General features: G+C 48.3%; 1 protein-coding gene across 3 annotated transcripts in view; it reads left to right on the top strand.

The window, feature by feature from the left end:
* Positions 1-4: 4 nt before the first annotated feature.
* The window catches only part of LOC143373271 (dual specificity tyrosine-phosphorylation-regulated kinase 2), a 43,519-nt gene continuing 26,400 nt past the window's right edge, over positions 5-17,123 (top strand). For 2 of the 3 annotated variants that reach the window (XM_076820379.1, XM_076820377.1), the window contains exon 1: positions 5-3,752. In XM_076820379.1, coding sequence (XP_076676494.1) covers positions 2,625-3,752 — 1,128 coding nt within the window. In that variant the 5' untranslated portion in view covers positions 5-2,624. The remainder of the gene's footprint in view (positions 3,753-17,123) is intronic. The other variant, XM_076820376.1, reaches the window with a different exon arrangement.

Genomic DNA, 17,123 nt, shown 5'->3' with positions numbered 1-17,123 from the left:
ACAGAGTAGTACTAAGCGACTCGCAGTATCACGCCGTCTTTCCGCGAGCGTTCTCATCATACAACATAATTATTCTCTACATTACAAAGGGGATTCCCGAAGCAGAAGATTCTCTAATAAAAGTAATTACCGTTACAGCAAATTAAACACAAAGCACGTGGGAACGATATCGATGTGTCGCCCAGCGGGAGAAGCAGGAACTAGCGCCGAAGTGCTGCGCACCCGTCTACACGAAGCCGCAGTCTGCGACCTCCCCTCTGGCTTCGAAACAGGAATACGTGTGGACATCTGTTCGTGCGGCAAGCGCACCGTCTGTGTACATGAGAGTGGATGCGTGGGTGTTGCAGCAGGCGTTTCTTTATGAATAGAGAAATAATGCTGGCGGCTTGAGTGGTTCGCGAGTTCGCGAGTGTGTACTCCTCAGTGAAAAGTCGCGCCGGAATCGAGTCGGAAGTTAATGTCGCCGAGCACAGCGCGAGAAGCGTACCGACCGCTAATCGGGATCGGACGTGCAGCTTCGTTAATGCACGCACGCTAGGCACACATCGAGCACGCAGGGGAGGGGGCGACAAAAACACCTGTATACTAAAATATATAGGCGGTACAGGCGTGCACGGTAGGAATGAAAGACAGCCGCGTCTCGACGATCATGGATACCACGATGGAAGGGTCTTTACCACCGGAAGCGTCGTGCTACGTCGCCTAACCGTGAAGTTTCGTGAAGATCCATGAAGATACTTGGCGCACCGTCGTCTCTATCCGTTCCTAAGCATCGAATGCCGAGTACCATCCCACGGTCGAGCATCGTTCGGTTAGCGTGTCTGTTCGCCCGTTTGCCTGGTCGTCTACCCCTTCTAAACCGTCCTGACACAACGTTTAACGGGGGTACAAAAAGAATAAACATGGTGGCGGCGAGAGAGAGAGACAGACGCACAGGGTTTTAGCGTGAGAGGAGGGAGAAGGGGGAAGGACAGAGAGAGTGAGAGAGAGAGAGAGGGAGAGAGAGAGAGAGAGGGAGAGAGAGAAGAACGAGAAAGAGAAGTCAGGCAGCCAGCTAAGCCAGCCAGTCAGTGTGCCAGAAGCGACGAACCTACGTCTCGCGCTGTCTTTGTCTCTATGAGAAAAGAATCCGTCGTTCCTGAACATCCCACCCGTTCTTTCTCGGTCCCCTGCTTTTTTTTTCTTTTCCCTCGTATCTGCCCGCTTTTACTCGAGGGTGGACCGGCCGAAGTAGCCGCGATTAATGCCGAAAGAAGAGGTTACGCTTGTAAACAGTTGTCAAGGTGCGGCCACGTTCCTCGTGCGCCACGGTGTTTGCTTCGATTTTCATGCGTGCGGGGTCCACGACCGGGCGTGCAAGAGATTCAGTATGTCGTCTGGCAACGCGGTGGCTCGATTTCGGCCTGATGCCACCACGCAGGGCTGATGCCCGGCGATTATGTCGCTACCGGTGGAATCCCCTGTGACTCGATGCCAGTGACCACGATCGTTCCGCAGCAAAGTTTCCCGTGCACAGTTCTCCGAGTTCGTATCTAACGGCGTTATCATGTGAACAATGCCAGCGTGGATGTGAACAAGTACGCGGCAAATATCGATGTATCCTCGGCACGGGTGGAGATAGAGAGAGAACCCCGGCTCGTCCCATTCGGCGTTCTAACGGCCGCGAGAAGACCTGAGGGAGCATCTTCTAAATTCAAGCATCGCGTTACTCCACGCCCCCTCCCCCTCCCCCGCCCACTCCCCGGCGAGCATCGGAAGACCCGCGGGTCAATGGAAACGATGGATCACGGAATAAAAGGGATTTGCGGCCGAGCGAACGGAATTTTCGCGTGATCGGAGAGTGCGACGTCGGCGGAAGTTCGTACCCATTTTTTTGTTCCGCTCGGCGGGCATATTTTTTTTTCGACGGTCGATTGTATTTCGAACGCCGCACGCGTGAGTCTTCGCGCGTCACGTTCGCCGTACGAGGGGGACGGGTAAAGGGGGGATCCGGAAACGCGTTCGGTGGCTTCCTCCACGGGGCCGACGATGCGCGCACATTGAGAGAGGACTGTGTCGAGAGAGGCGTGCATTGTCAAGGCTCGCTGGAAGCGTTGCGCCCGGGACGGAGGCATTTCACGCATTCACGTTTCTGTACCGGGACCGAGGACAAGACTGAAAGAATCGCGCTCACGAACCGTTAGTCGATTAATTTATTTGAAGCGAGAAGGCCGCCACGGGATCGGCGAGCCGACTGAATCTCTCGCGGCTGGAGGATAGATCGGCGCGGATCTGCGGTGGAATTCAAATGACGACGAGCAATAACGATCGCGTTCCATCTAGGGTTAAACTTCAACGAACCAATAATGTTTTTTATCGAAACGACAATACACTGTAACGACTTAGATGCATTAGGAATCGAAGCTGGGCGAGGAAGCGGACATTGAGGAATAGCGTCCAATCTGTTTTCCAGCTAATCGACGACGGGCGATAGTCCGCTACGAGGACGACGATGTCCACAGCCGGCGTGGGGCGGTAGACGCGAGGGTGGTACTGCTGCCGGTGACTGTTCGCCTCGCCCCTCGGTCTTTTGCCCCGAACATAAGAAACTAGAACGCTTCTAAATCACCGTCAAATGGACACAAATGACTAGCTTAACACTATCAGCAAGCACGATCGAGATGCCCCTGTCAAGACCGAATCCGATCGTATCCGCGAGCGCGATCTCGACGCAGACGTACATCACGTCGAGCAAGAACAATTCTCTGCCGCCGTTGAAGCCGAGGATGTGGGCCCTGAAGCAGTCCACCACCGCTAGCGGCGGCGGCGAGTCGTCGCCTAGTCATTTAGACCATTCCGGTCACATGGTCGACGCTCACCCGCCGCGCCTCTGCTCAAGCGCCAACAACAGCCTGCTCAGCTTGACTGACAACTCGGAGAGCCTGAATCTGATCCTGAACTCGAGCCTGCGCTCGCACAATACCAGCCACAGGTCGAACCTGAAGTCCCGCCTCAAGTCCAGCCACAATTCGTACGCGGAGCCGAACGGCCAGCCGAGCACCGCCCTGGTGGTGAAGAACGGCCGGTCGGACGGTGGCTCGAGCGGGAACAGCGGCGGCAAGCCGAAGACGATCATGGTGACGCCCGACCTTGTGATGAAAGTGTACATGGACAAGCTGACGCCGTACGAGCACCAGGAGATCTTCTTCTATCCCCAGATATACTTCATAGGCGCGAACGCGCAGAAGAGGCCCGGCATCATCGGCTGCCCGAACAATAACGACTACGACAACGAGCAGGGTTCCTACATACACGTGATCCACGATCACGTGGCGTACAGGTACGAGGTGCTGAAGGTGATCGGCAGGGGCTCGTTCGGCCAGGTGGTGAAGGCGTACGACCACAGGATGCACGAGTACGTCGCCCTGAAGATGGTGAGGAACGAGAAGAGGTTCCATCGCCAGGCGCAGGAGGAGATACGGATACTGAGGAAGCTGCGGGAGCAGGACAAGAACAACACCATGAACATCATCCACATGTTCGACTCGTTCACCTTCCGTTACCACATGTGCATCACCTTCGAGCTGCTCAGCATCAACCTCTACGAGCTGATCAAGAAGAACAAGTTCCAGGGCTTCAGCATGCAGCTGGTGAGAAGGTTCGCGCACTCGTTGCTGCAGTGCCTCGACGCTCTCTACAAGAACAAGATCATCCATTGCGACATGAAGCCGGAGAACGTTCTTCTCAAGCAGCAGGGATGCAGCGGCATCAAGGTAAGCGCCCTGCTAATTCTCTGCACAGCTTAGGGGCATACCCGCGTGCAGTAGCGGTAGCCAAAGTCAACTTTGCAACTGTCTATCAATTTCAAGATATAATTACTACCATTCGCAGTTTAAATTATCCCACCACCACTACCTCTGACCTCTGAAATAATACGTACACGGTGTAGATGGAGGGACGCTTACAATTTCCATAGATAAAACTCAACTATCTCAATTCCTCCCCGTTTGCCCACAAACTTCACAGATAGTATCAGCCTTATCATTACAATACTTTTAAAAATAACATTAAAACCCATCCGAGAAGTGACTTTTTATTTCCGCACCGTAGCGTCTCACTTCTTTTCAACGCACCTTACCGCTCGGGCAGCTTTTTTCTGCCGCTCGTTCGGCGATTACCCGGAACACTCCGGACGGTAGCAAGAAACTCGTCGTTAGCCGGAATACCGCGAGGCGTAAACAGAATAAGCGCGACAAGCTGGCTCGCGTGCCCCCGCGATACGCTTTCCAGTACCGCCGCTCTATCAATGTGTATACACGCGTACGGGCACGTAAAACACAGAGGTTTCGTGTTCCGGGCGTACGTTCGCGCACGCGTTCCCTCACACGTGGCCTCTACGTGCACCACCAGCCATCCAGACACCGCGGAACCACAACAATGCTCGAAGATTAGCGTATTGACAAATGCAATCGCGCGCGACGAGCGTTCCTGTCCCCTGCAATAAACTCGCGCAGGGAACGGTGCTGCACGCCCGTGCGCCCGTGTCGCGCATTACCTCGCCCTCCGCGGACTATAGAATTTACACTTCTGCTCCGCGAACTTTCGACCGGAGCCGCTTCCTCCGCGACCTTGCCAGGCATAGTACGCAAACGTGTAGTTTCGTCGCGTCCACTTAGTCCTAACGTCCGCTATTATTGGCCGGAATTATTAACAACGGAGCGACCGCTTGCTTCCTCACCGAGTATGCCCGTAAAAATAGAGTTTTACGAGCCCCGACAAAAAGAAACACGTGTACGCCGTTCAAAAGTGAAAAACTTCTTTCGTTTTATTCGATGGAAAGAGACACGTGGCTGAATGTGTTTTACTGTTTCCGAGGCATACGTCTTCTTTTTTTTATTTTTTTTTTTTTATTTTAAATCTCATAAGAGATTTATTAAAACAGTGTTACAGAAAATGCACAGTATTTAAGGGAGGAAACATAGAATGAGAAAACCAAAGATAACAGTATGTACATACAGAAGTATACAGTAAGATTGAACCGTTAATTCATCCTAGATACGCAAATTACAATTGTTTAGGAATGCAAGAATATAGTGGCAAGCTTTAATATTAGGATCAGCAATTAATGACGTGACATCAAGCGGCAAATGAAGATCTATTTTACTCAGCTTAAATATTAGTTTCATTCTTTGGACGTTATATAAGTTACATTGCCATAGGACATGATTAAGAGTTTCGTCTTCAAGATTACATTTGCATTTAGGACTATCGATAAAACCAATACGAGCTAAGGAAGCGGCCAAATGATAGTGATCCGCTCTGCTTCTGTTTAAAGTAACAATAAATTGCCGGGATAGCTTTTTGTTCCCATACCACGGCGTACGATTGTCACTATGGTAGTGTTGAAAATAGAATTTACCTTTATATAACCCTTGATCCTTTATTATTTTGTCCGTATGTGAGAAGGCTCTTTTTTTTTAATAACTCCGAAAGATCGGTGAAAGGTATTCTTGGGATGTCTAATACGCAGGAGACGGTAGCACCTTTCGCCAGCCCATCCACAACTTCATTACCCCGGATCCCCGAATGCGACGGAATCCAAAAAAATCTGATTTCATTACGTCTTCTTTTAATGAGAACTATTAGTGTTACATGCTACTGCATTGCTGCGTTAATATGTTCTTTTATTTAGTAAGTACTACGGTGTATTACACAAATATTCGGACACCCTTTAAAAGCGAACTTCAATATTTTCTTCGCCATTCCGACCAATCGCAATTTAAAAAAATAAAAACGTAGAAACATTTGAGCTAGCAAACTAATCCTTCTAGCTTCTCAAAACAATTAAAGTCGCTTGGATCAATTTGAAGAGAAGTTATACTGCTTCGAAAGGTGTTCGAATACTTTCGCGAGCCACTGTACGCTGTGCTCGCACACGCAGGACTTTTCTTCGGTTGATTTTAAATCATTAACAGCATCGCGGTATGTATTCCAGCGTTGAGGTCGGCGCAGCTCGGCCAGTGAGTCGGGAAATCGATTTCTTATTCTCCTTTTGATTCATATCATTATCTGGATTAAATTGGTTTAAACGAACTGCAGAGGAAGCGCTCGCATAGATTCCGTTGCCGATCGCGATCGGGCTGAATTCTGCCCGACGGTAATAATATTCATCAATCGCACGGATGCTCCTTCAACCGTGCAGATCGAGCTTCGACTATTATCGGATATTTTGAATAAGTTCGCAGGCGCGGGGAGGAGGCGAGTTATTGCGGAGCAATCGAGCACGGCGTATCGCGATCGGTGGAGTGTGAATCGAAGGTGAATGCGGAAAAATAAGTCGAATTTCAGAGAGACATAACATCCATGGCGAAATTATTACCATTCGATTCGTTCCCTGTTGCCGATAGAAAGGACTCAATGGCGCTCGAGCAATTTCGCGCCGAGATCTTTCGGAATAATAATAATAATTTATTTACGGAACAAGAACACTTTGAAGGAAAAGATAATTACAGAATTGTAGGAGCGGGAAATTAAAAATCCACGAAACGTCTCTCTGACATTACCGCGAGGCATTACGCAAGGATCGTCGCCCAGGAATCACGACTGTTTAACTTGCCGCGGAATATTTGATCGCCCCGCTCGCTCGATTTGTCTTTCCTAATATTTAAGCAGCTTTAACGCGCCTCTTCCCGCGCATTGTTTTATCATCGCGCTCGCATATTCATCGACTCTCCGCCGCGAAGGAATCTCGCCAAGGCCGCGTGCAATATCACGATTTTTTTTTACGTAATTTTCTTTCAACTCGCTGTCTGCTTTATCAACTACGGCGACTTATCATTTCGTGTCGCGACTGGGGACGGGGATGTTGGGCGGGGGCAGGGGACAGAGGAAACAGATGAGACGCGACGTTTCCTTTGACATTTCCTAAGGTATACGTACACCGCCGTGTAATCGAATAAGAAACGAACGCAGCGCTCGTAAATTAGAATAAGAAGTGCAGAAAGGTAGCACAGCTGAGGGGAAAATCCTGCGCGTTTCGCACCTCGCGGGAGGCAGAAGCTTACGGCGGTTCGCACGGAGCGACGAGGGCTTCAAGGGGCTCGCAGCGGGCGCGAATCAGGTTTTACAAGTATCCGTTAATATTATGTATCGTCCCGTAATTACTCTGACCTGGCGGGTTATTTTCATCGTGTTCGATAATATCGATAATGTCGAATGCGTATTGAGCAGCCAAGCAATCACTCTCCGCGCTGCGTTTTCAGGAGCGCGGCGGCGTGATCGGTAAGCCGGCCACTTCGCCGCCCGCCCGGCGGTGAGAATTATGACTAGTGGAAGCGGGTTTTAAATGCCCCTCGTTATGCCTCTAATTGCACGGCAAACTCGGCGAGCAAACTTCGGTATAAATTAAGGCCGACCTTGCGATTACTCTGCCCGCGACAGAATCGCCGGGGATTCGGAGGGACATTGCGATTCCAGGAATATCGCGCCGGGTTCGGCTACGCGGGACTGTTCGGTGGCGGCGCGCGTGAAATAGGCACGAACGGAGCCCGCTTTCCAGTTCACGTGACCCGCGACGGTAACAAGCTCGGGCCCGAGTTTTCCGCGCGGTTCGCTCCGATTCGATAAAAGCGCAGGAAGTCGAACGGGTTCGTTCCTTCGCGCGTAGGTTCCCCTGCGAGGTGGCCAGTGCTCCTCGCCTGTCGATCGATCCAAATGCGAGGTGTCCATTATTTGGAGGGCCGAGATTCATGGTGGTATAAGTCACTCGCGCGGTCTCTCGCGTAAAGTAATGTTTTGCATTTTCTGTTATTAAAAACTCTACGTATATATTGCAGTTGTGGGAACGAATATAAAGGCACTAAATACTAGCATTATAAATATGTATATAATTAAAAAGAAGTTTCATACAATCTAGGAAGGACTTAAGGGGAGGTTCTGGTCTAGAGCCCCAAAAAATAGGTGATATTTAGGAATTAATTGAAGGAAAACTACTATATATAATTTAATGGGACTTGTTGCATTGTATTAAGGATGTCTTATGTTATAGAAATATATTTTTTGTTTTATAATTAATCAGTGCAAACAGCCCTGGGGAGTCGTTAAAGTTAAGGCGTCAAAAAATTGATCCAAATCGGTGGGACCTGTATCTCTAAAAGTTATTATCCGATTCGACTGAAACCTTTTTTATTTTGAAGATTATTCTTTTTTCTAGGGGGGAAACTAAAAAAAATTACAAAAATTACATTTTTTTTTAGAAAATAACGACACTTCGCGTTTGAAATCACTTTTCCCTGTATTTTTCGTCCTTTCAACGCCTTTAAAAATTATAAATTTTCAACTTTTTGTATTTTTTCTGGTAACCCCCTAGCCAAAAGAATAATCTTCAAAATAAAATAAGTTTCAGTCGAATCGGATAATAACTTTTGAAGATACAGGTCCCACCGTTTTGAGAACACTGTTTCGAGAAAAACGCATTTGAAGTTTTACGTGAGCGCCGAGTAGCCGGTTGTGACCCATGTATTTGCCGCGACTCAAATGCCTACAACTTGGGGAATTTTACGAATTTCAACAAATCCTTTTAAACCCGTATTCCTAAAAGATTGAACATTCGAAAAATGATATAAAAAAAATCGACATTTAGACCAGAACCTCCCCTTAAAGTTTTACGTGAGCGCCGAGTAGCCGGTTGTGACCCATGTATTTGCCGCGACTCAAATGCCTATAACTTCGGGAATTTTACAAATTTCAACAAATCCTTTCAAACCCGTTTTCCTAAAAGGTTGAACATTCGAAAAATGAAATAAAAGAAAAATCGACATTTAGACCAGAACCTCCCCTTAAGGTGGATGTCCTAATTTCTGCACATTTAAGAGGTAACTCGTCATAAAGGAGGTGTCAAAAATTTGTTTGTGATCAAAATTTGCAGAATAATTGATTAATTCTTTAATAATAAATCAACCGATTCAAAAACTATTTAAGAAATATATTTCAAGATTTTTAACTAGTAGTAATTTGTAATTAAATATATAATGCTCTAAATGTCCGTATTTCTGCTCATGAAAAAGCCCCAAGCTTTTAAATAATTTAGAATTATTTTGTTGCAACCATAGTACAAACGCAACGCATATAATAATAAGGAAATTACGAAATGAGCAGAAATGGGGACATGAGCAGAATTTGGGACATTCACCTTATACACTATTATGTTCATAAGTATTTAATTTGTGGACTTAATGAATACAGTTTTACGAAAGTAACATTACCTACTCAGCCTCCCATTTAGGTACGTGTTCTGTAGCCAGCCACGTGGACCTGGTTCGTAAATCGGGCAACGGTTATCCATGGGCAAGAATTGTGGCTGATGCTTTTATGGAACTGAGGAATCTTGAATTAGGGCGATGTGAGAATCAAGTGCGATATAAAAAAATGCCCTAGAAATAAGCACGTAAACTTTCACATGGAAACGCTCCCTTTCTCAGCCCAGAGTTTTGTTATAATATTCAAGGAAATTACGGAGCTTTTGGCCCAGTAATTTGCACGAAAGTGAAATGACTGTTTGCTGCTAAGAAACTGGAAAGGGAAGTGTTTCCAAGCGTGTGATTCCCTTGAGACTCTCTCAAGGCTCTTTCTACACTCGTCAAACTCTTCCGAGACTCTCCACGTCTGTCCCCCTAAAAACTCTCGGAAGACCACCTCCGCAAACCTTCGCCCTAAACAATTCAACAGCATTCGCCCTTGAGAATCCCCCGATCCCGAGGAATTAAAAAGAAACGTTGGACGCCGGTCTCGATGCTCTCGCCCCCCATCGACAGCGCGATGAAAGGACGGTGGCCTTTCGTAGGCGTCGTCGGTTCTCATAGGCTCGGTCTTCGATAGACCTGGAGACGGCCAATTAATAATCGCATCGTCGCCTCGACGAGGGGTCGCGGCAATTCAATGAGACCCCCATCCAAGTGTCTATTACTCCGTAGTTAGAGAATCGGTGGCGGTTGGCGCGTAAGTACCTCGCCGATCAACCAATCATAAGGTACCGCGCGATCCAACTTCCCCTGAAAAGTGGATATTCCCCTCGAAACGAGCCCCGCTCACCCTAGCTTCTGCTTCATCTCTTCTCCGCCGATCGAACGTATCATCCGCGATCCCCGCTCGTTTTTCACGTCCGAGGCTGTTTACAAATTGTAATGCAAGGCAGTAAGAAGAGCGTAATCCGAAGTATCGACGGGCGCGCAGGGATAATTGAAACGGTACTCGCGATTAGATTAAAAGCTAGGGGAGGCAGTTCGCGTCGGTAGACGATCAATTAATCGTAACGTTATTAAATCGACTCTTGGCGAGGGCCCATGAATTCGATACGACCCATAAGTACCTATTACTCCTAGTTACTCCGCGGATACTGCGATACTGCCGCTCGCACGCACACGTGCGTGGGCTCCTCGGGCCGATACGATGCGCATGCACGCCAAGGTTAACGTTCACAGGGATTCCTGCGCATATAAGGATCGCTAAATTTGGATTCCGTATCCAGTGGATTACTGTGGCCGGTCGGAGGGCCACCGGTTCCGCGTAAACGTACCTCCGGGAAGCATCTCGGCGGACGTTATTTCTTTCGAACGCAGCGTGCTGATGATCGCATGCATTTACGGGGGACGATAACAAGTAATTGGGTCACAGCAGTCTCGGAGTGCTTGTCGACTTATCTCGAATTCAAGTGCACAGTCTGTACCTCCGCGCAGACCTCTCGAGGGTAAAAATAAAAAAAGGTACGTCGCTGCCCTCCCGACGAGGAAGAGTACCTATGACAGTGGACGTGGAAATGAAGAAGCGAAGCTTTCCCAGCTCGTCGAGTCCTGACTGCTCGAGACTGTTCCGAGGCACTCTAATTTTTGGGACAACTAGCGGACCTGGTTGTTCGTATTACTCACACGTGCTCGTCGCAGTCCGCTTCAACACGCTCAGACCTTCAGACCCATCTCTGCTCGCTCGAACCCACTTCAAGCCACTCGAACGCCCCTTGAACCAGCTCGAACTCCGTCGATCTATATTCCTGTATCGGGAGACGCGAATTTATATACGACGGGGACAAATATTCCTTCTAAATATACGAACCTTATGGCTGCATAGGCAGCGGATAGTTAGCCTTCCTGTGTTTCTTCAGCCGCGTCTCACCAGCTATCCTCTCCTTAAGCATTACTCCCACATTGTACATCTTCACTTCCCAGCCTAAATATAAGCTTACGCGGTCGCTCCCCAACATCTATTTTCGAGTTCGTCTCTACGACAGCCTTTCCCTACTTCCCTCTCGCATCTTCGCGGCCCTAGCTCCTTTCGTATCTCGCCCGCCGAAACTTTCCCTCGACCCGGGACCGTCCCATTCAGCGCGCAAAGTTCGCCGTGACAATGGAGCGCCGAATAAAAGGGTCGAGGGCTGTTTCGAGGGTCAGCAGGTAGGTCGTCGGAGAAATCATTCTGGAAAGTTTTTGGGAAAAAGCGACGAGCCAGGGGACAATGCCGGTGAAGGTAATACCTTCCGACTTATTTCCCTCGGAGACGCTGGCCGGAGGATTATTGGCACTCAATTTAGTCGAGGAACCACCGAGGAGGTATATCGCTGTTTAACGACTAGCGAATTTCTAAGTCGAAGGATCAATACCAGGTTCTTGGAAGCATTACTGGGACGGCCGCCGACGTGCCGTTTAATAGTTCATATATTTTTGCTGCAGTGAACGAACGTATGGCAACAAGTAAGTCCCCTCGGCCCTCGTAACTATCGCCATGCGTAAAGCCACCAGCGGGGGAGATAGAGGAAGGAAGAGAGTAGCCCGTTCCGCTGACTTCCGCGCGGCTTCATTCCGGGACATTTTCCTCCGGAGCGTTTTAAATAGCCGTGGCCGTAATTATGCGGAAAACAGGATAAATATACTTAAACGCGGCACGGCCTAAATGTAATTGGCGAGGAGTCTCGTAGAAGGAGGCCTCGCGAGCCACGAAGAAGGTGCACGGCACCAGCGGGGTAGCTCGGTCGTAAAAATAGGGAACGAATAGGTTTCTCTGTTCGCCTATTAATAGCCCTAGGTTACCGTCGATACCGCCGCCTTTAATCCGCGATTCTAGTTTATCGGAAATGTACGTCCACCGAGGGCCGGCCGGTTGCATATCCCAGGGGAGGCTAGCCCGCGACGCCATTCTTCTCCCGTTGAGCGCGGGTCGCGCGGAAATTTCTATCGAAGCTTCTGCCGTTACGTAAATTTCGATGATTTTCAAGCGAGCACCCGCCGGTAATGGTCAATTAGAGAGCGGGAAAAATGGCAACAGTGAGGTGGAGCGAGGCTGCACGGGCAGGCATCAAGGCGCCAATTAAATATGAATGAATGAGTCTTAATGTTACTCATTTTATAGGTTTTCTTATTGAACGCTTAATGAGTACGGTAATGACGATCTACCGCTACTCTGTTTTACGGTTTGTTACAGTATCCGAGAGAGAGAGAGAGATAGAGAGAAAGAGAGAGAGAGAGAGAGAGAGAGAGGGGAAGAGAGACAGAGAGATAGAAGCCGCGTGCGCAGGTCAGTGGACTCTAATAGGTAAAAATAGCGGAAGAAAGTAAAGGAGAGTAGCACGATCGTTTCGGGATAGTGCCATTCTAACTTCGACGTGGCCGTTCCATCGAGCAGATTTTCGAACGCTCGTAACGACGATTTTCATGCGCCGCGCTGTAACCGTTTTGTCCGAGCGACGAGCAGCGCGGAAGCAACCTCGATATTTACCCGCGCCGTTAATGGAAAAATGGGCGAAAGCGTGAACGCAGAAATTGCAGCCGGCTATTGCTCGCGGCAACGTCAACTACGGTTAGGATGCCTTTTCCTGCAGGATTCGTTAACCCGTAACCGCACCAGTCTCCTTCGTTTTCGGTGATTAAAACTTTTTAATTACCGCCCCTAACCCCCCCCCCCCTCTCCTCCCCCCTCTTTTCGAGGCCCCGCTTGCCATTTTCGGGGAAAATTAATTCGCCGCCCCCGTTTCACAGCGACCGCCTCGACTAATTCGAGGATCGCCTATTCAAACAACTTCATCGCCTGGGCAAGGTCCAACGATAACTTAAAAGCTCCAGCGGAGCTAGACAAAGAACGTCCAGGTATGGCCCCCACGAATCAGCCCCTGCTGCAAGATAAGGCCGGATTAGGGAAGGGTGTTTGTTTCGACTGAGATCCTTATCTGCGGGCTTTTGCAGAAGGATGTTCCGATGCTGCCTTTGATAACGTAGCACCGCGCCGCAGTCGTGGTCAAAACTCTTCGGTTCGCGTCCGACTGTTTCGCTAGCATTTCGATGTTCTCAAGGTACGAATCTACGATGAGATTTTACGTGGAACTTTTCTATCGCGAGACAAAAATCTCAGCAACGACTAAACAATGGAAATAGTCGCGAGAGATGAGATTTTTGAAAATATATCACGAAATTTGTCGCGTCAGAGTCTAATTTTACGAAACTAATGGCAGAATAATTAAAAAGTAGTAATTAAATAATTGTTTCGTGAGATTAAGGGGGAACACTAGTAATGGCCCGAAAAGGAAAGGTGTCTTTGGGAATTTATTAAAAGCAAACTACGCAATGAATCTTTTTTAAACTTTCAGGTCTTTTTATTGGATATTTAAGTTACACGAATATATTTTTTTAAATTTATTTAAAGCAGATTTACAAGCTGTACAGGAGCAGTAGCTTTGCGCAGCAAAAAATCCGGTTGACAGTTTTCTGACGCAACGGTGCTTCTAAAATCAACAAACCAAAATGTTTTAAAGAGTGTATGCGGATGGCTATGGCACGTTCGGAGATTTTTTTGATTGGTCGTTTCCTTCTATTTCGTTTTCAACGAAAGAGGTTAATTTACTAGAACCAAGTTTCACAATTTTTTTCAGATTCGCCATTTTATCATTTTTCAATATTTCCAAAATCGAACTCGTCGTGCCATAGCCATGCGCATATAGTGTTTAAAACATTTTGGTTTTTTGATTTCCGGAGACCCGTTTCGTCGGAAAACTGTCAACCACGTCAGCGGAATTTTTTTGCAGCCCTAAGTTACCGGTCCTGTACAGCTTCTAAATCTGCTTTAAATAAATTTAAAAAAATATATTCGTATACCTTAAATATCCAATACAAAGTCCTGAAAGTTTAAAAAAGGTTCATTACGTAGTTCGTTTTTAATAAATTTCCAAAGATACCTTTACTCTTCGGACCATTACCGCGGTGTCGCCCCTTAAAGTCTCACGCGAGACACGATATTGTTCTCTCGTCGTGGATCTGCACCGTTAGTCTCCCTGATGAAGACACAGGAAGTTCAAGAAAGTTTTAAAACGCATCTTCGTCGTTCCCCAAATGCTTCGAAACCCAGTAGAAACTTCGCGACGCTACGAAACACCTGATTAAGAGCACCCTGCCCTTGATATTCCCCAATTGTTTCAAGCAGCTGATAATTTAAAGGCCACTAAGCTATGCCCGGCCTGTAAGCAAGATGTAACCGTAGATTCAATGAGAGGGACACGCGCGCACACGTATCGCCGCGTTTAGCGTTTCGATCGTTGAATGAACCCCGCTATCTTCATTGTTCCGAGGCTAATTGGGCTGCGCCCACTTGAGAGCGCTGTTACAAGAGCGATAACGCTTCCGCGGCGCTTAAATCAGGACGCGAAGTGGTCACGTAAACGCGTTACACGCGGTTTCACGCTCTTTTCTTTTTCACCGTCAATTTTTACAGTTAGACCCGCCGAACGGAAATCCTCGGGCAGCCGCTTTTCGGCTGATCCGTGAAACAACGGGAACGGTATCGTCGGAACCGCGACGGTGGACGGTTCGTGAAAACAGGTGAAAAAAACAAAAAAAAGGAGGACGGATCGGACGGCGCGTGGAATTTCTGTCGAAGCGAATGCGCGGCCCACGGTGTTTCTTTAACGGACGCTTTTCCACGACTGGAACAAGGGCAGAGAGTGCAGAGACCGTTGCTGGACAAGCGGGGCCCGGTAGCTCGAGGAAATCTCCGCTGAATTTATCACATTCGAAGCGGTTTTGTTCGATTAAAGCACGATCCACCTGCGATCCAGTCGTTTTATTACACGTTAAGGTTTTTTCCCCGGGTCTGGGCATGTATCGCCGGTGCACACCGTCGGAGCAATTTATCGTTTATTCACGGGACGTAGCGCCGGGCGTATTTTAATACACGCGATCGTTCCGCGCACCGTCTCCAGCGGAATATCGCGACATTTATAATTCCCACGGCCGCCGGTCGCTTCCTTAAATAAATCATGGAACAACGAACTTGCGCGATGTCGAAATGTTCGCCAAGTGTGGCGCGAGAAGTGATTGGAGAACGCGCGCGCCTCTAATCAATCGGAGATTGCTTCCAAACCAATTAGCTCGAGTAACTCCCGAAATATTAATCCCCCCCCCCCCCGTCGCTAATTATTCACATCTGCTCGCATTAATATCCCCGACACCTACGCGAGCCTGTGTACACTTTCGAGTTGCAATCGCCAGGGACATTCCTCCGCGAACAATCGACACAATGGAAGCATACATCTGCGATCGTCCGATGCTTGTTCTGTCCGATGGGATCGGCCTAGAGCCAATTTTTCACCGGCAGCCCCTCGTCTTCGCCGGGCTCGCTCCGGTGATCTTGCACGTTGGCGGAACGGTATCGATCGCTGAATGAATCGAGCCTGTTCATTGTTTCGATACTTTAATCGAGCACACGACGTTAGAGCCGGGACGTTACCGCAGAGCCGTGGCACTTCCGCGACACGGAGGGCTGGACCGGTTCTCCGTGCTGGATACGAATTGCTCGATCGTCCTTTTGCTAGCTGTTTGCGCGCCGTGGCCACGGCAGCCTGCATGCGTGCCGCTGCTGGAATTTTCTTTCGCGGGCGAAACGCTCGTTTCCACTCGCCTCTTCTTCGGCGATCCGCTGAACTTTTCGTAGGGACTTTCCACCAGCGAGGCTCCTCGTGCCCTGGGCTCGCGGGAGTTAATAGCGTGTCGGCGGGGAAATTTAAGTTTCAATCGCAAGCGGTTTTGGAAAATCACTGGACACGCGAGTGGGCGATTACCAATGAAATATTTAGGGTAGATAGGGAGAGGGAAGTACGTACCTTCGATGGCAGAGATCGCTCTTAATTCCCCGGCGCACAAAGAGCAAGAACGAGATTACCGGTCTATTACCTTACCGCATCGCGATGGAGACGTCCGGACCAGTAGCGTTTCCACTACCAAAGCCTTCAGTCCGCTTTAATTTCAAGCCCCCGCTGGCGCAGATAAGCGGGAGCGCTCCCGCCCATCCGCGGGCCACGTTCACGATAAACGTGCGCCCATAGCCACTTATCCATCCGTCCCGTACACGGAATATCCTTTCCCGAGTTATGCAACGATTCCTTTGCCCCGGCGCACCGAGAAGAAACGAGAGCCAGCTTATATCCGCGGCTGGGTGGAAGAATGGAGGACAGGCTTCCTTCGGGATGGTATAGAAGCTGATCGCGCTGTTATGTCATACTGTCCAAGCCACCCGAAAACGGACACTACGTGACACTTCTTACTGATATACGCCAACGCACGTCTGGAGCTAGGCACGCGCAGCAGCCGGTTGGTGTAAAGGTGGAATCGCCGATTCACGCGCCGTCTGATTCCACCTTAAGGGGAGGTTCCGGTCTAGAGCCCAAAAATATAGGTGATATTTAGGAATTAATTACAGGAAAACTTCTATATATAATTTAATGCGACTTTTTGCATTGTATTAAGGATGTCTTAAATTATAGAAATATATTTTTTGTTTTATAATTAATCATTGCAGACGGCCCAGGGTAGCCATTAAAGTCAAGGCGTCAAAAAATTGATCGAAATCGGTGGGCGCTGTATCTCGAAAAGTTATTATCCGATTCGACTGAAACCTGTTTTATTTTGAAGATTATTCTTCTGTCTAGGGGAAGTAGAAATATTTACAAAAAATGACTTTTTTTTTAGAAAATAACGACACTTGAAGTTTGAAATCACTTTTCAACGCCTTTGAAAATTATAAATTTTTAATTTTTTGTAATTTTTTCTAGTCCCCCCCCCCCCTAGCCAGAAGTATATTCTTCAAAATAAAAAAGTTTCAGTCGAATCGGATAA

This window comes from Andrena cerasifolii, chromosome 9 (genome assembly GCF_050908995.1).
Source record: "Andrena cerasifolii isolate SP2316 chromosome 9, iyAndCera1_principal, whole genome shotgun sequence".
Taxonomy (NCBI): Eukaryota; Metazoa; Arthropoda; class Insecta; order Hymenoptera; family Andrenidae; genus Andrena; species Andrena cerasifolii.
Note: the sequence above shows the minus strand (reverse complement) of the source record. Positions and strands in the feature narration are given on the sequence as shown.